The sequence below is a fragment of the Grammomys surdaster genome, unplaced genomic scaffold (assembly GCF_004785775.1).
Source record: "Grammomys surdaster isolate TR1022 unplaced genomic scaffold, NIH_TR_1.0 126298, whole genome shotgun sequence".
NCBI lineage: Eukaryota > Metazoa > Chordata > Mammalia > Rodentia > Muridae > Grammomys > Grammomys surdaster.
This window is the reverse complement of record NW_021621098.1, coordinates 3,657,506-3,672,943: the sequence shown is the minus strand read 5'-3', so window position 1 is coordinate 3,672,943 and position 15,438 is coordinate 3,657,506. Positions and strand designations below refer to the sequence as shown.

Genomic DNA, 15,438 nt, shown 5'->3' with positions numbered 1-15,438 from the left:
CCATCACACATCCGTGCATACTTGGGCTGAAGAATGAAATCCATTTGACATGAAAACAGAGGAGGGAAGGAAAACACCAGCAAAAGGTGGGTAGGGAAGTAGGGGGCCCGAGGAGGAAGGCATGACTAAGTTCAAAACTGATATGGTAACCTAAAATTGTATTTAAAAATGGGAAATAACAAAAGTGGAGCAGGGATCTTTTAAGAAAAAAATAACATCTATTAGCAAATTTGTGATTATATTTTACAGATTATACACATTGATTTATTTAAAATCTCATTATGAATTAAAAATAGTCAAGAAACACTTTAAAATGTATACAATAAAATTAGAAAAGTAGGGCCCGGAGGGTTGGCTTAGTGGTAAAGAACATTGACTGCTCTTCCAGAGGTCCAGAGGTTGGATCCTAACAGCTCCTAAGCACCTGTAACTCCAGCTCCAGGGATCCCTGCACTCACATCCACACACCCTCATGAAGACACACATATGCATAATTAAAAATACTGAGAAGGTTTAAAAAAATAATCAGGAGAGTAGATAATTTTGATGACAATGCTTAGTTACTAAAATTTTATTTGATGTGATAGTGTTTGTGGTGGTTTGACTAAGAATGGTCCCAATCGGCTCATATATTTGAATGCTTAGTGACCAAGGAGTGACCCTATTTGAAAGGATGATAACAGTTAAGAGTTGTGGTCTTGTTGGAATAGGTGTGTCATGAGCGGGTAGGCTTTGAGGTTTCAAAAGCCCACACCAGGCCCAATCTCTCTTACCTGTTAGCTACTTCTCCAGAATGTCTTCTGTCTGTTGCCATACTCCCTGCCATGATGATATTGGACTAATAAATCTCTGAAACAGTAAGCAAGCCTTCAATTAAATGTTTTCTTTTATAAAAGTTGCCTTAGTCATGGTGTCTCTTCACAGCAGTAGAATAGTAACTAAGACAGTGTTATAGTAAAAATAAATTTTATTTTTTAGAAATATACCCAGAGCAATGGACGAAGGCCTTTTGGTATTTCAGCCTTAATTGTAGGCTTTGATGATGATGGTATCCCGAGATTGTATCAGACAGATCCCTCTGGTACTTATCATGCTTGGAAAGTGAGTAATGAATTTATTCATTCTTTATAGAAGTTGTCAGATAAATGCATTAATTTATTGCAAAATTTGTAATAAATGCAAATGCTTTATTGCTTTCAAGGACATGACAGAATTATGTTGCATTAAAATATTGACAGTGACACAGACTATAGATTATAGTCATTTAGCTCTTCAGAAATGTTGGTTTAGGATTGTGAAAAGACCTTGGTTTAAGCCAGCCATCATGGTGCATGCCTGTAATCCCAGCTTTTAGGAAGCTGATGCCACAGAATTGCTGGGAGTTCAAGGACAGCCAGGGTTACATAGTGAGTTTCAGGTCAGCCTGATACCTTGTCTCAGAAAACAAAACAAGATAAACTCGATGAATAAACCCTACATTGATGTTTGAGGTCTATTAACATTTTTATGCACACATATCATTGGACTCCACTCATATTTGTTCATCCGTTACCCTCCCTGTTTCCTACTACCCCTGCCTCGCAAACCTACTTTCATGTGTTTTGTGAGGAGACAGTGTAATGTTTGTCTTTCTGAGGCTGTTTTCCATAGCGAAATATTTCATTTGCTCCATTTATATGTATAGATGTTTTGTCTGAGTGCATGCATGTCCAGTGCTCTCAGAGGTCAGAAAAGGGGATCAGATCCTCTGGCCCTGGTATAAGCTATCATGTGTGTGTGCTCTTAACTGCTGAGCTATGTCTCCAATCCCATGTCCTCTCTTCTAGGAGAGTCAGAGAGCCATAAACTCCAATACATACTAAGTGTTAGCATATAGAAAAAAATCTTCAGCCGGGCAGTGGTGGCGCATGCCTTTAATCCCACCACTTGGGAGGCAGAGGCAGGCAGATTTCTGAGTTCGAGGCTAGCCTGGTCTACAGAATGAGTTCCAGGACAGCCAGGACTACACAGAGAAACCCTGTCTTGGAAAAACCAAAAAAAAGAAAGAAAGAAAAGAAAGAAAGAAAGAAAGAAAGAAAGAAAGAAAGAAAGAAAAAATCTTCATATAATAAGTGGAATTGTTTTTCTGTGTAAGTTATTCTTATTTCAGAATACTACCATCTTCCTTAATGGCTTGCTCAAAGGAAATACAAATGCCCAGGACCCAGAGAAACTAGTAACAGTTTCCAGCAGTGAATTTTCATAAACTACCTTGTATAAGCATAAGGCTACAGCTCCAGAGTGTAGTAAAAGTGATTTTAACTTCATTATTAAAGTTAAGTATTCAAGCGTTAAGTAATTCCACATTGAGCTTATTTTTACAAGTACTAAAAACCAAAGAAATTAATGGTGGAAACATCACTATGGTCTCTATTACCTGTACAGAGTCAACAGTTTGGCTGAGGGCTGAGGATGTACCTCACATGGCAGAGTATTTGCCTAGCATGCATGGAGCCCTGGGTTTGATTCCCAGGAGCATTATCCATCAGATGAGTGCAGGAAGATCTGAAGTTCAGGCTCACGGTCAGCTCTACAGTAAGCTCAAGGCCAGGTTGGGGTACAAATGAAATATGGTCTCCAAGGGGAAAAATAAGTTGATTTGAACTAATCATACTAGCAAGCTACTGTTTCTTAACTCAGAGGCCAATAAAGCAGCAGATTATAATCTTGCAAGCAACATAAGGGTGCTTCTCTCAGCTCTCTTTTATCTGCCTAGGGAAGCTAGTAGTCAGAAACTATGGATTTGCCCTTGAAAAGTATTAGTATTTCATCCTGCCAATTAGAAATGTTATGACCTGTACTAACTTTCTTTTAAAATGTTATTAAACCTATCTATTTGTATATGTGTGGAGTAAATGTGTGGAGGTACAGACCACCTGCAATAGTCAGGTCTCTTCTTCTGTCTTGTGGATCCTAAGGAGTCGACTGAGGCTCTTCAGGGTCGACAACAAGTCCTGTCCTGCAGAGCCAGCGCAGTGCCCTTACTTGCTTTCTGTGTCTTCCAGTCATTGCCCTAAACAAATCTAATTATTTTATGGTAAGTCTTGAAATATATTTTAGGCTTGCTACCTTCAGGTTGCAGTTATCTTTACAACATTACTATCCATTTTAATGTAGTTTTAAATTTGCATAAGTGGTTCTCAATTTAGTTTGTCTAATGCCTGAAGGCATCTGGGGAAAGGAGTTTTGTATTGTTTCCCATTACTTAGGAAAATGAAAGAATTTTCAAATTGTTTGAAACTTCACCAGTTGCCTGGATTTGAAGCATGCTCTGCTCTGGTGTCTGCCAAAGTTAAATGGGAGTCTCAGCTCTAGTCTAGTGAGAATATGTTCTCTGTAGAAACATCCTCTTTACACATGGGAACTTACAGACTGTGTTCAGTGTCAAAGAAGACTTTATTTAGATTTATTCGAGTGGTTTATAGACTGTGGTCCAGCTAGTGCAAGAGTGGCTGTCTACCAATGGAAAGCCCAAGATTCCAGTTCAGTCTATAAGGCTGGATGTCTCAGCTAGTCTTCAGTACACACCAGAATCCTGAGGAAGCAGGCTCTACTACCAGGAAAGGAGTAGACTTGCCAACAAGAGTGAGGGCAAGCAACCATCACACGAGCTTCCTTCTTCCGTGTCTTTTATATAGACTGCCACCAAAAGATTCGACCCAGGTTAAAGTGGATCTTCCCACGTCAAATGATTTAATTAAGAAAAATCCCTTGCCGGTTGAGTTGGTCTACAGAGTTTCAGGACACTCAGAGGTACACAGATAAACTCTGTCTTGAGAAACAAAAAACAAACAAACAAAATCCCTTACAGGTACCAGCCACTTGGGTTTTAGTTAATTCTAGATAGAGTCAAGTTGACAAAAAAAGCTATCACAATGGCTAAAATGATATACATGCTTCCCAATTGATGCTTGGGGAAGGAAATAGCATTACCTTTGTAGAATTAATACCACTAGGTTTAACCTGAGTCTAATAACAAAGGAACAATCAGATATATTCAGAACATGAAATAGTCTCTTCCTATTGAAAGACAGAATAAACACCAGAAGACCTTTCTAATGTAAATGAATCAAAATAGACAAATGTGAACCATAATTGTTGACTATATCTGGATGGGGAACATAAACTCAAAGAATTTTTTGGAGGTGCAGAGATACTTATATGTGGACTTACATTAGATAACACTGTGAAGTTTTCTGGATGTGGTAAGTATAATGTAGTCAAACAAGACTACATGGGGCTGGTGAGACAGCTCAGGAGGTAAGGATGCTTGGCCAGGTCTCATGACTTCAATTCCCAGGACCCACCTGATGGATGAAAACCAACTTCTTCACGTTGTCCTCTGATCTCCACCTGCCAACACAACTCATACCCACAAAATAAATAAATGAATGTAATAAAATATGGTATCTATAATACTGAAATTTTGTGTGTGTGTGTGTGTGTGTGTGTGTGTGTGTAAATGGAGAAAAGTACAATCCATTTCTCAATGTTAATGTCAGCTGTAGAGATAAGGAATATACTGTTACTATTTCATTATATGTTCATAAGGTTTGAAATCCCCCTCCAAAAAAAAAGCAGGTGATGAGGAAGGCAGTAGCTAGTTTTGTCTTCTTATGATGATGAAGAGGAGCATAAAAATAGAACAGTAGCTAGATGAGAATAGAAGTGCAAGAGGACTCTTCTTCCTTCAACAAGAGGACCAAGGCTGATTTGCCTAGACCTGTTCTGAACACTGGAGATAGGAGTGCCTAAAACAAACCTGTTACATTCTAAGTGTTAGAGAAAGACAAGCCTGAGTGGTGGTAAGTTAGGTGAGTTATGGAAGACTCTGTCCAGATGACTTGTTATGAAAGTAGATATGTATCAAATACTTCCTATATAGCAGTTGCTGGGACTTAAAAGTCTAAAGTATTTAGCCAAATCATATATAAAGAATAAATTACAATTCTCAAAATATGATCTGCAAACCTCTGCTCCAGGAGGTAATTGGTTTTCATAGACCTCCCCGTTAATGCCTTTGTGAGTGTGTATAGTATTTTCTGTCTTTCCTGGCCCATGAGATCTGGTAGCCAGATAATTCCAGTGAGACTGTCAGCTCTCATGGGAACCCCATATTGAGGTAGATTTCTTTACCTCAGAAGGTCTCTTCAGGTCTACTGTACCTAGTAGTGTCTTAGCTGGTACTTATGAAATTCTAGAACTACAGGATGATGATAAGACTCATTATAAGAGAAAGGGTGTCTCAAAAGCTTGAGATATAGTATTATAGCTCAAGTAATAGGATATAAAACTATTATACATTTCAAGGTTAGCAGGAAACCCTAGTATCTTGGAATAAAAGACTGATAATCTGGAAAAGAGGACCAGGATGAAGGAAAAATAAATCTGAATTTTGTATGAGTCCTTATGGGTGTGTCCTTTGATGTCTGAAAGTCTGTTGTCTTTCTGCTTGTACATCACCAGTTTGGCAGCTGCAAGGAGAGTTTGCCAGCTCTAAATCGCCCTGCCGATTGTCATTTTCAGTGTCCAGTGTGAATTTTTATCTGGCAACAGCTGGTGATGCAGGTCTATGATCTCCGTTAATATAGTCCATGTATAGGAGCCACGCACAGTGCAGCAGAGGAGTCAAGGAGCCTGGAACTGATGAGTTCTGTCATGGTGTCTGGAAACAGTGATAAATCATAGTTGCATGGAAGGAACTGCCTCTGGGTCTGGAACATGTGGTCTGAACTTTGTGATTTCATGACACTAGAAGGTATGTTACATGTAAGGAGCTGACTGAGCTGGACAGATGCTTAGTTAGGGGCTATTGCTTCGAAGAGACACCATGACAAGGCTGGATAAGGAGCCAAGAGTTCTACATCTTGGTCAGAATGCATTCAGGAGAAGACTGTCCTCCAGGCAGCCAAGAGGAGGGTCTTAAAGCCCACCCCCACCGTGACACATTTCTTCCAACCGGGTCATATCTCTTAATAGTGCCACTCCCCGTGCCAAGCGTATTCAAATCACCACATTGTACTCCCCGACCCCCATAGGATTGTTCAAACACATGAGACTATGGGGGCCATACCTAAACATAGAATAATGCAAAATACATTTCATCCAACTTCCAAAGTCTCCATCGTCTATAACAGTGTCAACAGTGTTCTAATCGCTTAACTGTCAGAAGCGGATCCATACCTCCAACATCACAGAATACACATTGCCATTCCAAAACATCAGTGTGAGGAAATAGCGGACCAAAGCAAGACCAAAAGCCAGCTGAGCAAACTCTAAGCTCTGCTTCTCCATGTCTGATGTATCTCACGGCAAGTATCTCACGGCTCTGGCATCTCAAACATCTTGGGGTCTCCAAAGCAACTTCAACTTTACAGCTTCTTTTTCTAGTGCCTGGGATGCACACATGATTTTCAGGGCTCCTCCAAAGGGTTTGTGCCACGTCCCCAGATCTACCCTCAGTAGCACTCTAGGGTCTGGTTGACTCCATTCCACGGCTGCTGCTGTTCTTGGTGATTATCTCATGGTACTGGCATCTCCAATTCACTGGAGACTTTCATTGCAACTAGGTTTCACCCATAGTCCCTCATAGGTTCCTTTCATGATGACAAGCCTCAAATTCTTTGCATGGCCCCTTCAGTGCTAGGCCATCAACTGCAACTGAGGCTGTACCTTCACCAATGGCCTTCCCTGGCCTCTCACAGTGACAAGCCTCACAAGTACCACCCTGGTGATTATTACACATTATCAAGTCCAGCCGAAACATGAGGAACACAGTTTCTCTGTGCTCTCAGAAAACACTTTACAGAAGATTTTACCTCAGTAATGCTGGTCTCTTTTTAATTACCACTAATTTCTTAGTTCCAGCTGACTAGCATCAATTGTCCCAGTAGTCCTCTCTAGACTCAAAAGCCAGGACCACATGGTCAAAGCCGCCAAGTTCTGCTACTTGCTGGAGCTAGAACTTGATCCTCTCGTTCTATTACATCATTACCAGATTTCTGTTTTCTAACTTCTTCACTGCCTAGGCTTGGCTATCCAGAACCTTACTCTGTAGATTGACCTTGAACTCAGAGATCTGCATGGGCATGTGTCTGGAATGGAATGCTGGGATTAAATCCATGTACCATCACACCTGGACTTAACTTTTTCTTTACCTGGAATTTGCTCTGTACTAGGCTGGCCTTGAACTCAGAGATCTGCTTGCCTCTGTATCCTGGGATGAAAGGCATGTACCACCATGCTTAGGCCTAAGCTTTTCATGGCTACTATGCCTGAAGATCCACATCAAAATCCTGTATCCTCCATTTTTTGATTATAGTTCATTCCAGATTTAAAGTCCTAGTGAAAACAATAACCAATTAATAATAACATCTAACATGATATAACTGTTTTTTGTTCAGTGGCAAACTGGTATCTCTTCTGGCCTGCAAGCTGACTGAGTCTAATAGCTGGGCATCTTAGTATCATATCAATCCAGAAATGTTAGTGATACCTTCAGTGTCAGCATGTGAATTAAGCTAGGGAGTGGGGTTCTAGTCTTGGCAGTAAAGTCTTAGGCATCTTGCAAATGTGAGCAAGTGAACAGATATAACTACCTCCATAGACTTAAATGATAATTGGCTAAGGTTGCAGATGAGATCTTCACTGCCCCTCTGGTTGAATAAGATGTGGGCAGGTGAGCCACTGAACCCTTCAGTCACTAGCTGGCTAATTAGACTGTGCCCCTGAGGTCACCAATTAAAGGCTGAGGCCTTATCAATACTTAGAAAAATCTTTGACAGTTAGTTTCCCATTTCTACCCCTTTGATATTCTCAGTTCCTCCTCAGAATTTCTATAAAAGGGCAAGATTGAACATCTGGAACCCAATAAAAAATGCTAGGTCAGTCGTCATGTGATTGACCCAGATCACTGTGCTCTCACTTTCCTTCCCATAGTATATCTGAGGCTAGCTGTGCCTCTACAACCCACAAGGAAAACTCATAACACTAAGGCAACCATTCCCTTTTGATATGTGGACAGGTAAACTGATTAAATGTGGTAAAGCTGCTGGTGCCAAAGCACCAAGCCTTAGTGGTACTCTACAACATCATGCATTTGCAGCAAGTAAACGAGCAAATTCGAATTATCGTTGATGAAAGAGTAGATGCTGTTAGTTGCTGCTGTAAAATTCTGGCTACATGCACAGCCCTTTAGCATTTTGTGTGATGGAGTGATCATATGCATGCGGCACATCTGCAAGCATAGAGGAAATAGTTCTCAGAAAAACAATTAGTTTATTCTTTCCCTTGCAAGTCAAAACTGCTCATATTTAATGCCACTTCACTTGTGTCTCATAGAACAATAGACAACAATGGTGTTTATTCAGATGTGAAATTTGCCAGGATGTGTTCTCAGGATTGAACAGGCTGAGCCTATTTCTGCAGAAAACATCAGATAGTATTTGTTGCTAATGAAACAATTCAAGGGTTTAAGCAAGATTTAGAAACATTTATCTATCACAATGTGCCTGACAGTTTCTCTGTATTTCTTTGATGAAACCTACTGGTAAGAAGAAGTTTACTTATTTGACATTTTAGAAATGAGATAGATCAACATTTAGAATATCTGTATAATTCGTTGATCCAGTGTTTTCCAGGTGACCAAGGCACAGTATAAAAGATTCATTCCAAACTACCAATGATTGTCGACTATTCAAAGTTAAAACTGGTCACAGCACCGTGTTACTGAGTGAAGAGAATAAACGATTTGAGGCCAGCCTGAGATGCATACAGCCTACAAAGAAGGCTTTACGAAAGCAAAGCAAAACCAAAACCAAAAAAATTACAATACTATCACTACTGAGAACAGAATTCTAAAATTGTAGGAGTTATTTTGTTTGCTTTCTTTTTTGTTTATTTGCTTTTTGTTCATGCTGGCCTAGAACTCATGTCTCAGCTTCTTGACTTCTGAGGTTATAGGCATATATCACCATATCCTAACAAGAAATTTTTAGTTTACTTTAAAATAATTATTGGCCAAGAGACTTTAGTGTAAACAGTTTTAAAAGTTCCAGTTTTAAAAGTTTAAAACACATGGTTCCAGATTCCAACCTGTAATCAACTTTTAGAAAGCAACTACCTTGAGTAGAATATGGACACTTCACTGAGAAGGACATTAAAATGTCCCTTTCTTTCTTTCTTTTTTTTTTTTTATTGGATGATTTATTTACATTTCCTATGTTGTCCCCTTACCCCATCCCCCACCACCCCCTCGGAACCCCCAATCCCCTCGCCCCTCCTCCTTCTTCTCTGTGGATGTAACCTCTATCTACACCCCCCCACTCCCACCTCCCCACCCTCAAAATTCCCACCCCCTGGGGCATCCAGCCTTCATGAGGTCAAGGTTCTCTTCTTCCACCTATGCCCAGCAGGGCCCTCCACTTTTACATATTCAGCTGAAGCCCTGGATCCCCCCCTAAGTGCTCCCAGGCTGGTGGTTTAGACCCTGGGAGCTGTGGTTGGTTGGTATTGTTGCTCTCCTCATGGTGCCACAAACCCTTTCAGCTCCTTCAGTCTTTACTCTAACTCCTCTATTGAGAACCCCATGATCAGTTCAATGGCTAGTTGTGAGCATCTGCCTCTGAATATGTCTGACTCTTGAAGGCCTCTGAGGAGATATCCATATCAGGCTCTTATCAGCATGCACTTCCTGTCTTCCACATCAGCATCTACCTTTGGTGATTGCACATGGGATAGATACTCAGGTGGGGTGGTCTTGAGACGGCCCCTCCTTCAGTTTCTGTCCCTCACTTTGTCTCCATATTTGCTCCCTTGAGTATTTTGTTGCTCCTTCTAAGAAGGACCGAATCACCCTCACTTGGTCTTCCTTCTTTATGGGCTTCATGTGGCCTGTGAGTTGCATCTTGGGCATTTCAAGGTTCTAGGCTAATATCCAATAATCAGTGAGTGAATACCATGTGTCTTCTTTTGTGATTGGCTTACCTCACTCAGGATGATAATTTCTAGTTCCATCCATTTACCTAGGAACCTCTCGAATTCATTGTTTTTAATAGCTGAGTAATACTCCATTGTGTAAATATACCACATTTTTTGAATCCATTCCTCAGTTGAAGGACATCTGGGTTCTTTCCAGCTCCTGGCTATTATAAATAAGGCTGCTATGAACATAGTTGAGCATATGTCCTTGTTATATGTTCGAGCATCTTCTGGGTATATGCCTAGGAGTGGTATAGCTGGATCCTCAGGTAATGCTATGTCCAATTTTCTGAGGAACCGCCAGACTGATTTCCAAAGTGGTTGCACCATCTTGCAGTCCCACCAACAATGGAGGAGTGTTCCTCTTTCTCCACACCCTCGCCAGCATCTACTATCACCTGAGTTCTTAATCTTAGCCATTCTGACTGGTGTGAGATGGAATCTCAGGGTTGTTTTGATTTGCATTTCCCTGACGACTAAGGATGCTGAACATTTCTTTAGATGCTTCTCGGCCATTCGAGTTTCTTCCGTTGAAAATTCTTTGTTAAGCTCTATACCCCATTTTTTAATAGGGTAATTTGGTTGTCTGGAGTCTAATTTCTTGAGTTCTTTGTATATATTGGATATTAGCCCTCTATCAGATGAAGGATTGGTAAAGATCTTTTCCCAATTTGTTGGTTGTCGTTTTGTCCTATTGACAGTGTCCTTTGCCTTACAGAAACTTTGCAATTTTATGAAGTCCCATTTGTCAATTCTCGATCTTAGAGCATATGCCATTGGAGTTCTGTTCAGGAACTTTTCCCCTGTGCCCAAGTATTCGAGGCTTTTCCCCACCTTCTCTTCTATTAGTTTCAGTGTATCTGGTTTTATGTGGAGGTCCTTTATCCACATAGACTTGAGCTTTGTACAAGGGGATAAGAATGGATCAATTTTCATTCTTCTACATGTTGTCTTCCAGTTGAACCAGCACCATTTGTTGAAAATGCTGTCCTTTTTCCACTGGACAGTTTTAGCTCCTTTGTCAAAGATCAAGTGACCATAGGAGTGTGGGTTCATTTCTGGGTCTTCAATTCTATTCCATTGATCTTCCTGCCTGTCTCTGTACCAATACCAGGTAGTTTTTATCACTATTGCTCTGTAGTACAGCTTGAGGTCAGGGATGGTGATTCCTCCCGAAGTTCTTTTATTGTTGAGAATAGTTTTCGCTATCCTAGGTTTTTTGTTATTCCATATGAATTTGAGAATTTCCTTTTCTAACTCTGTGAAGAATTGAGTTGGGATTTTAATGGGGATTGCATTGAATCTGTAGATTGCTTTTGGCAAGATGGCCATTTTTATTATATTAATCCTGCCAATCCATGAGCATGGGAGATCTTTCCATCTTCTGAGATCTTCTTCAATTTCTTTCTTCAGAGACTTGAAGTTCTTGTCATACAGGTCTTTCACTTGCTTGGTTAGATTCACACCAAGGTATTTTATATTATTTGCAACTATTGTGAAGGGTGTCATTTCCCTAATTTCTTTTTCAGTCTGTTTATCTTTCATGTAGAGGAAGGCTACTGATTTGTTTGAGTTGATTTTATAACCAGCCACTTTGCTGAAGTTGTTTATCAGGTTTAGGAGTTCTCTGGTGGAAGTTTGGGGGTCACTTAAGTATACTATCATATCATCTGCAAATAGCGATATTTTGACTTCTTCCTTTCCTATTTGTATCCCTTTGACTTCTTTTTGCTGTCTAATTGCTCTGGCTAAGACTTCCAGTACTATATTGAATAGGTAGGGGGAGAGTGGGCAACCTTGTCTAGTCCCTGATCTTAGTGGGATTGCTTCAAGTTTCTCTCCATTTAGCTTGATGTTGGCTACTGGTTTGCTGTAAATTGCTTTTACTACGTTTAGGTAGGGGCCTTGAATTCCTGATCTTTCCAAGACTTTTATCATGAAGGGATGCTGAATTTTGTCAAATGCTTTCTCAGCATCTAGTGAGATGATCATGTGGTTTTTTTCTTTAAGTTTGTTTATATAGTGGATTACATTGATGGATTTCCGAATATTGAACCATCCCTGCATTCCTGGGATAAAACCTACTTGATCATGATGGATGATTGTTTTGATGTGGTCTTGGATTCGGTTTGCTAGAATTTTATTGAGTATTTTTGCATCGATGTTCATAAGGGAGATTGGTCTGAAGTTCTCTTTCTTTGTCGGGTCCTTGTGGGGTTTGGGTATGAGTGTAATTGTAGCTTCTTAGAACGAATTGGGTAGTGTTCCTTCTGTCTCTATTTTGTGGAATAGTTTGAAGAGAATTGGTATTAGGTCTTCCTTGAAGGTCTGATAGAATTCAGCACTAAAACCATCTGGTCCTGGGCTTTTTTTTAGTGGGGAGGCTTTTGATGACTGCTGCTATTTCCTGAGGGGTTATGGGACTATTTAGATGGTTTATCTGCTCCTGGTTTAACTTCGGTACCTGGTATCTGTCTAGGAAATTGTCCATTTCATCCAGGTTTTCCAGTTTTGTTGAGTATAGGCCTTTGTAGTAGGATCTGATGATTTTTTGAATTTCTTCAGTTTCTGTTGTTATGTCTCCTTTTTCAGTTCTGATTTTATTAATTTGGATACTGTCTCTGTGCCCTCTGGTTAATCTGGCTAAGGGTTTATCTATCTTGTTGATTTTCTCAAAGAACCAACTCCTGGTTTTATTGATATTTTGTATTGTTCTTTCTGTTTCTATTTGGTTGATTTCAGCCCTGAGTTTGATTATTTCCTGCCTTCTACTCCTCCTGGGTGTATTTGCTTCTTTTTGTTCTAGAGCTTTTAGTTGTGCAGTCAACTTGTTAGTGTGTGCTCTTTCCAGTTTCTTTTTGTAGGCACTTAGAGCTATGAGCTTTCCTCTTAGCACTGCCTTCATGGAGTCCCACAAGTTTTGGTATGATGTGTCCTCATTTTCATTGAATTCTAAAAAGTCTTTTATTTCTTTCTTTATTTCTTCCTTGACCAAGTCATCATTGAGTAGAGAGTTGTTCAGTTTCCATGTGTACGTGGGTTTTCCATTGTTTTTGTCATTATTAAAGACCAGTCTTAGTCCGTGGTGATCTGATAAGATGCAAGGGATTATTTCAATCTTTTTGTATCTGTAGAGGCTTGTTTTGTGACCAATTATATGGTCTATTTTGGAGAAGGTACCATGAGGTGCTGAGAAAAAGGTATATTCTTTTGTTTTAGGATGAAATGTTCTATAGATGTCTGTTAAGTCCATTTGGTTCATAACTTCTGTTAATTTCAAAGTGTCTCTGTTTAGTTTCTGTTTCCATGATCTGTCCATTGCTGACAGTGGGGTGTTGAAGTCCCCCACTATTATTGTGTGAGGTGTAATGTGTGTTTTGAGCTTTAGTAAAGTTTCTTTTATGTATGTAGGTGCCCTTGCATTTGGAGCATAGATGTTCAGAATTGAGAGTTCACCTTGGTAGATTTTTCCTTTGATGAGTATGAAGTGTCCTTCCTTATCTTTTTTGATTAATTTTGGATGAAAGTCGATTTTATTTGATATTAGAATGGCTACTCCAGCTTGTTTCTTGGGACCATTGGCTTGAAAAATTGTTTTCCACCCTTTTATTCTGAGGTAGTGTCTGTCTTTGTCACTGAGGTGCGTTTCTTGTATGCAGCAAAATTCTGGGTCTTGTTTGTGTATCCAGTCTGCTAGTCTGCGTCTTTTTATTGGGGAATTGAGACCGTTGATGTTAAGAGATATTAAGGAAAAATGATTGTTGCTTCCTGTTATTTTTTTTATTAGAGGTAAAGTTATGTTTGTATCTTTTTTGGGGGTTGTTGGAAGATTACTTACTTGCTTTTCCTAGGTTGTAGTTTCCCTCCTTGTGTTGGCATTTTCCATCAATTATCCTTTGAAGTGCTGGGTTTGTGGGAAGATATTGTGCAAATTTGGTTTTGTCATGGAATATCTTGGTTTCACCATCTATAGTGATTGAGAGTTTTGCTGGGTATAGTAATCTGGGCTGGCAATTGTGTTCTCTTAGTGTCTGTATGATGTCAGTCCAGGCTCTTCTGGCTTTTATAGTCTCTGGTGAGAAGTCTGGTGTAATTCTTATAGGTCTGCCTTTATATGTTACTTGACCTTTTTCCCTTACTGCTTTTAGTATTTTTTCTTTGTTTTGTGCATCTGATGTTTTGATTATTATGTGACGGGAGGTATTTCTTTTCTGGTCTAGTCTATTTGGTGTTCTGTAGGCTTCTTGTATGTTTATGGGCATCTTGTTCTTTAGGTTAGGGAAGTTTTCCTCAATAATTTTGTTGAAGATATTTACTGGCCCTTTAAGTTGGGAATCTTCATTCTCATCTATACCTATTATCCTTAGGTTTGGTCTTCTCATTGTGTCCTGGATTTCCTGGATGTTTTGAGTTAGGAGTTTTTTGCATTTTGCATTTTCTTTGACAACTGTGTCAATATTTTCCACCGTATCTTCTGCATTTGAGATTCTCTCTTCTATCTCTTGTATTCGGTTGGTGATGCTTGCGTCTGTGACTCCTGATCTCTTTCTTAGGTTTTCTATCTCCATGGTTGTCTCCCTTTGAACTTTCTTTATTGTTTCTATTTCTAGTTTCAGATCCTGAATGTTTTTGTTTAATTCCTTCTTTGTGTTTTCTTCCATTTCTTTAAGGGATTTCTGTGATTCCTCTTTAAGGGCTTCTATCTGTTTACTTGTACTCTCCTGTATTTCTTTAAGGGAGTTACTTAATTCCTTCTTATAATCCTCTATCATCATCATGAGAAGTGATTTTAATTCTGAATCCTGCCTTTCAGGTGTGATGGGGTGTTCAGGGCTTGCTATATTGGGAGAATTGGGCACTGATGATGCCAAGAAACTTTGGTTTCCGTTGCTTATGTTCTTGCGCTTGCCTTTCGCCATCTGGTTAACCTGGTACCTGCCCTCACTGTGTAAAACTGGAGTCTGTATTTCCAGTTATCTTGCTTATTGCAGAGCTCCTCAGAGTCCAGAGGTCTCTGTGGTCTTATGCTCCTAATCTCCTGGGTGGAATAACTCCTGGGACTCAGGCCACCTCTTGGATCTGGAAATCCTTCTGCTCTGAGTGCAGTGGGTCCTCGATGACTCAGGATTCAGTTTCAGCTGCTCTGAGTGCAGTGGCTCCAGCTGCTCTGAGTGCAGTGGCTCCTGGATGACTCAGGATTCAGTTTCTCAACAGGACAGGAGCAGACCGACTCTGTGTCAGCTGCTCTGAGTGCAGTGGCTCCTGGATGACTCAGGATTCAGTTTCTCCACAGGACAGGAGCAGACCAACTCTGTGTCTGCTCCAGCCCAGAGGACCAGGCAGGGGCAGAAGGGAAGTGGAATTCCGGAGGGGTGGGGTTTGGGTAGCTGCTGTGCCCTGGATGTCCCTGGCTCCCCGATC

At 40.2% G+C, this 15,438-nt stretch overlaps 1 protein-coding gene across 5 annotated transcripts in view; it reads left to right on the top strand.

Moving 5' to 3' along the window:
• Psma8 (proteasome subunit alpha 8) overlaps positions 1-15,438 on the top strand; it is a 58,770-nt gene that overhangs the window by 25,304 nt on the left and 18,028 nt on the right. For all 5 annotated transcript variants that reach the window (XM_028759541.1, XM_028759538.1, XM_028759537.1 and 2 more), the window contains one exon: positions 979-1,101. In XM_028759541.1, the coding sequence (XP_028615374.1) occupies positions 979-1,101 (123 nt within the window). The remainder of the gene's footprint in view (positions 1-978; positions 1,102-15,438) is intronic.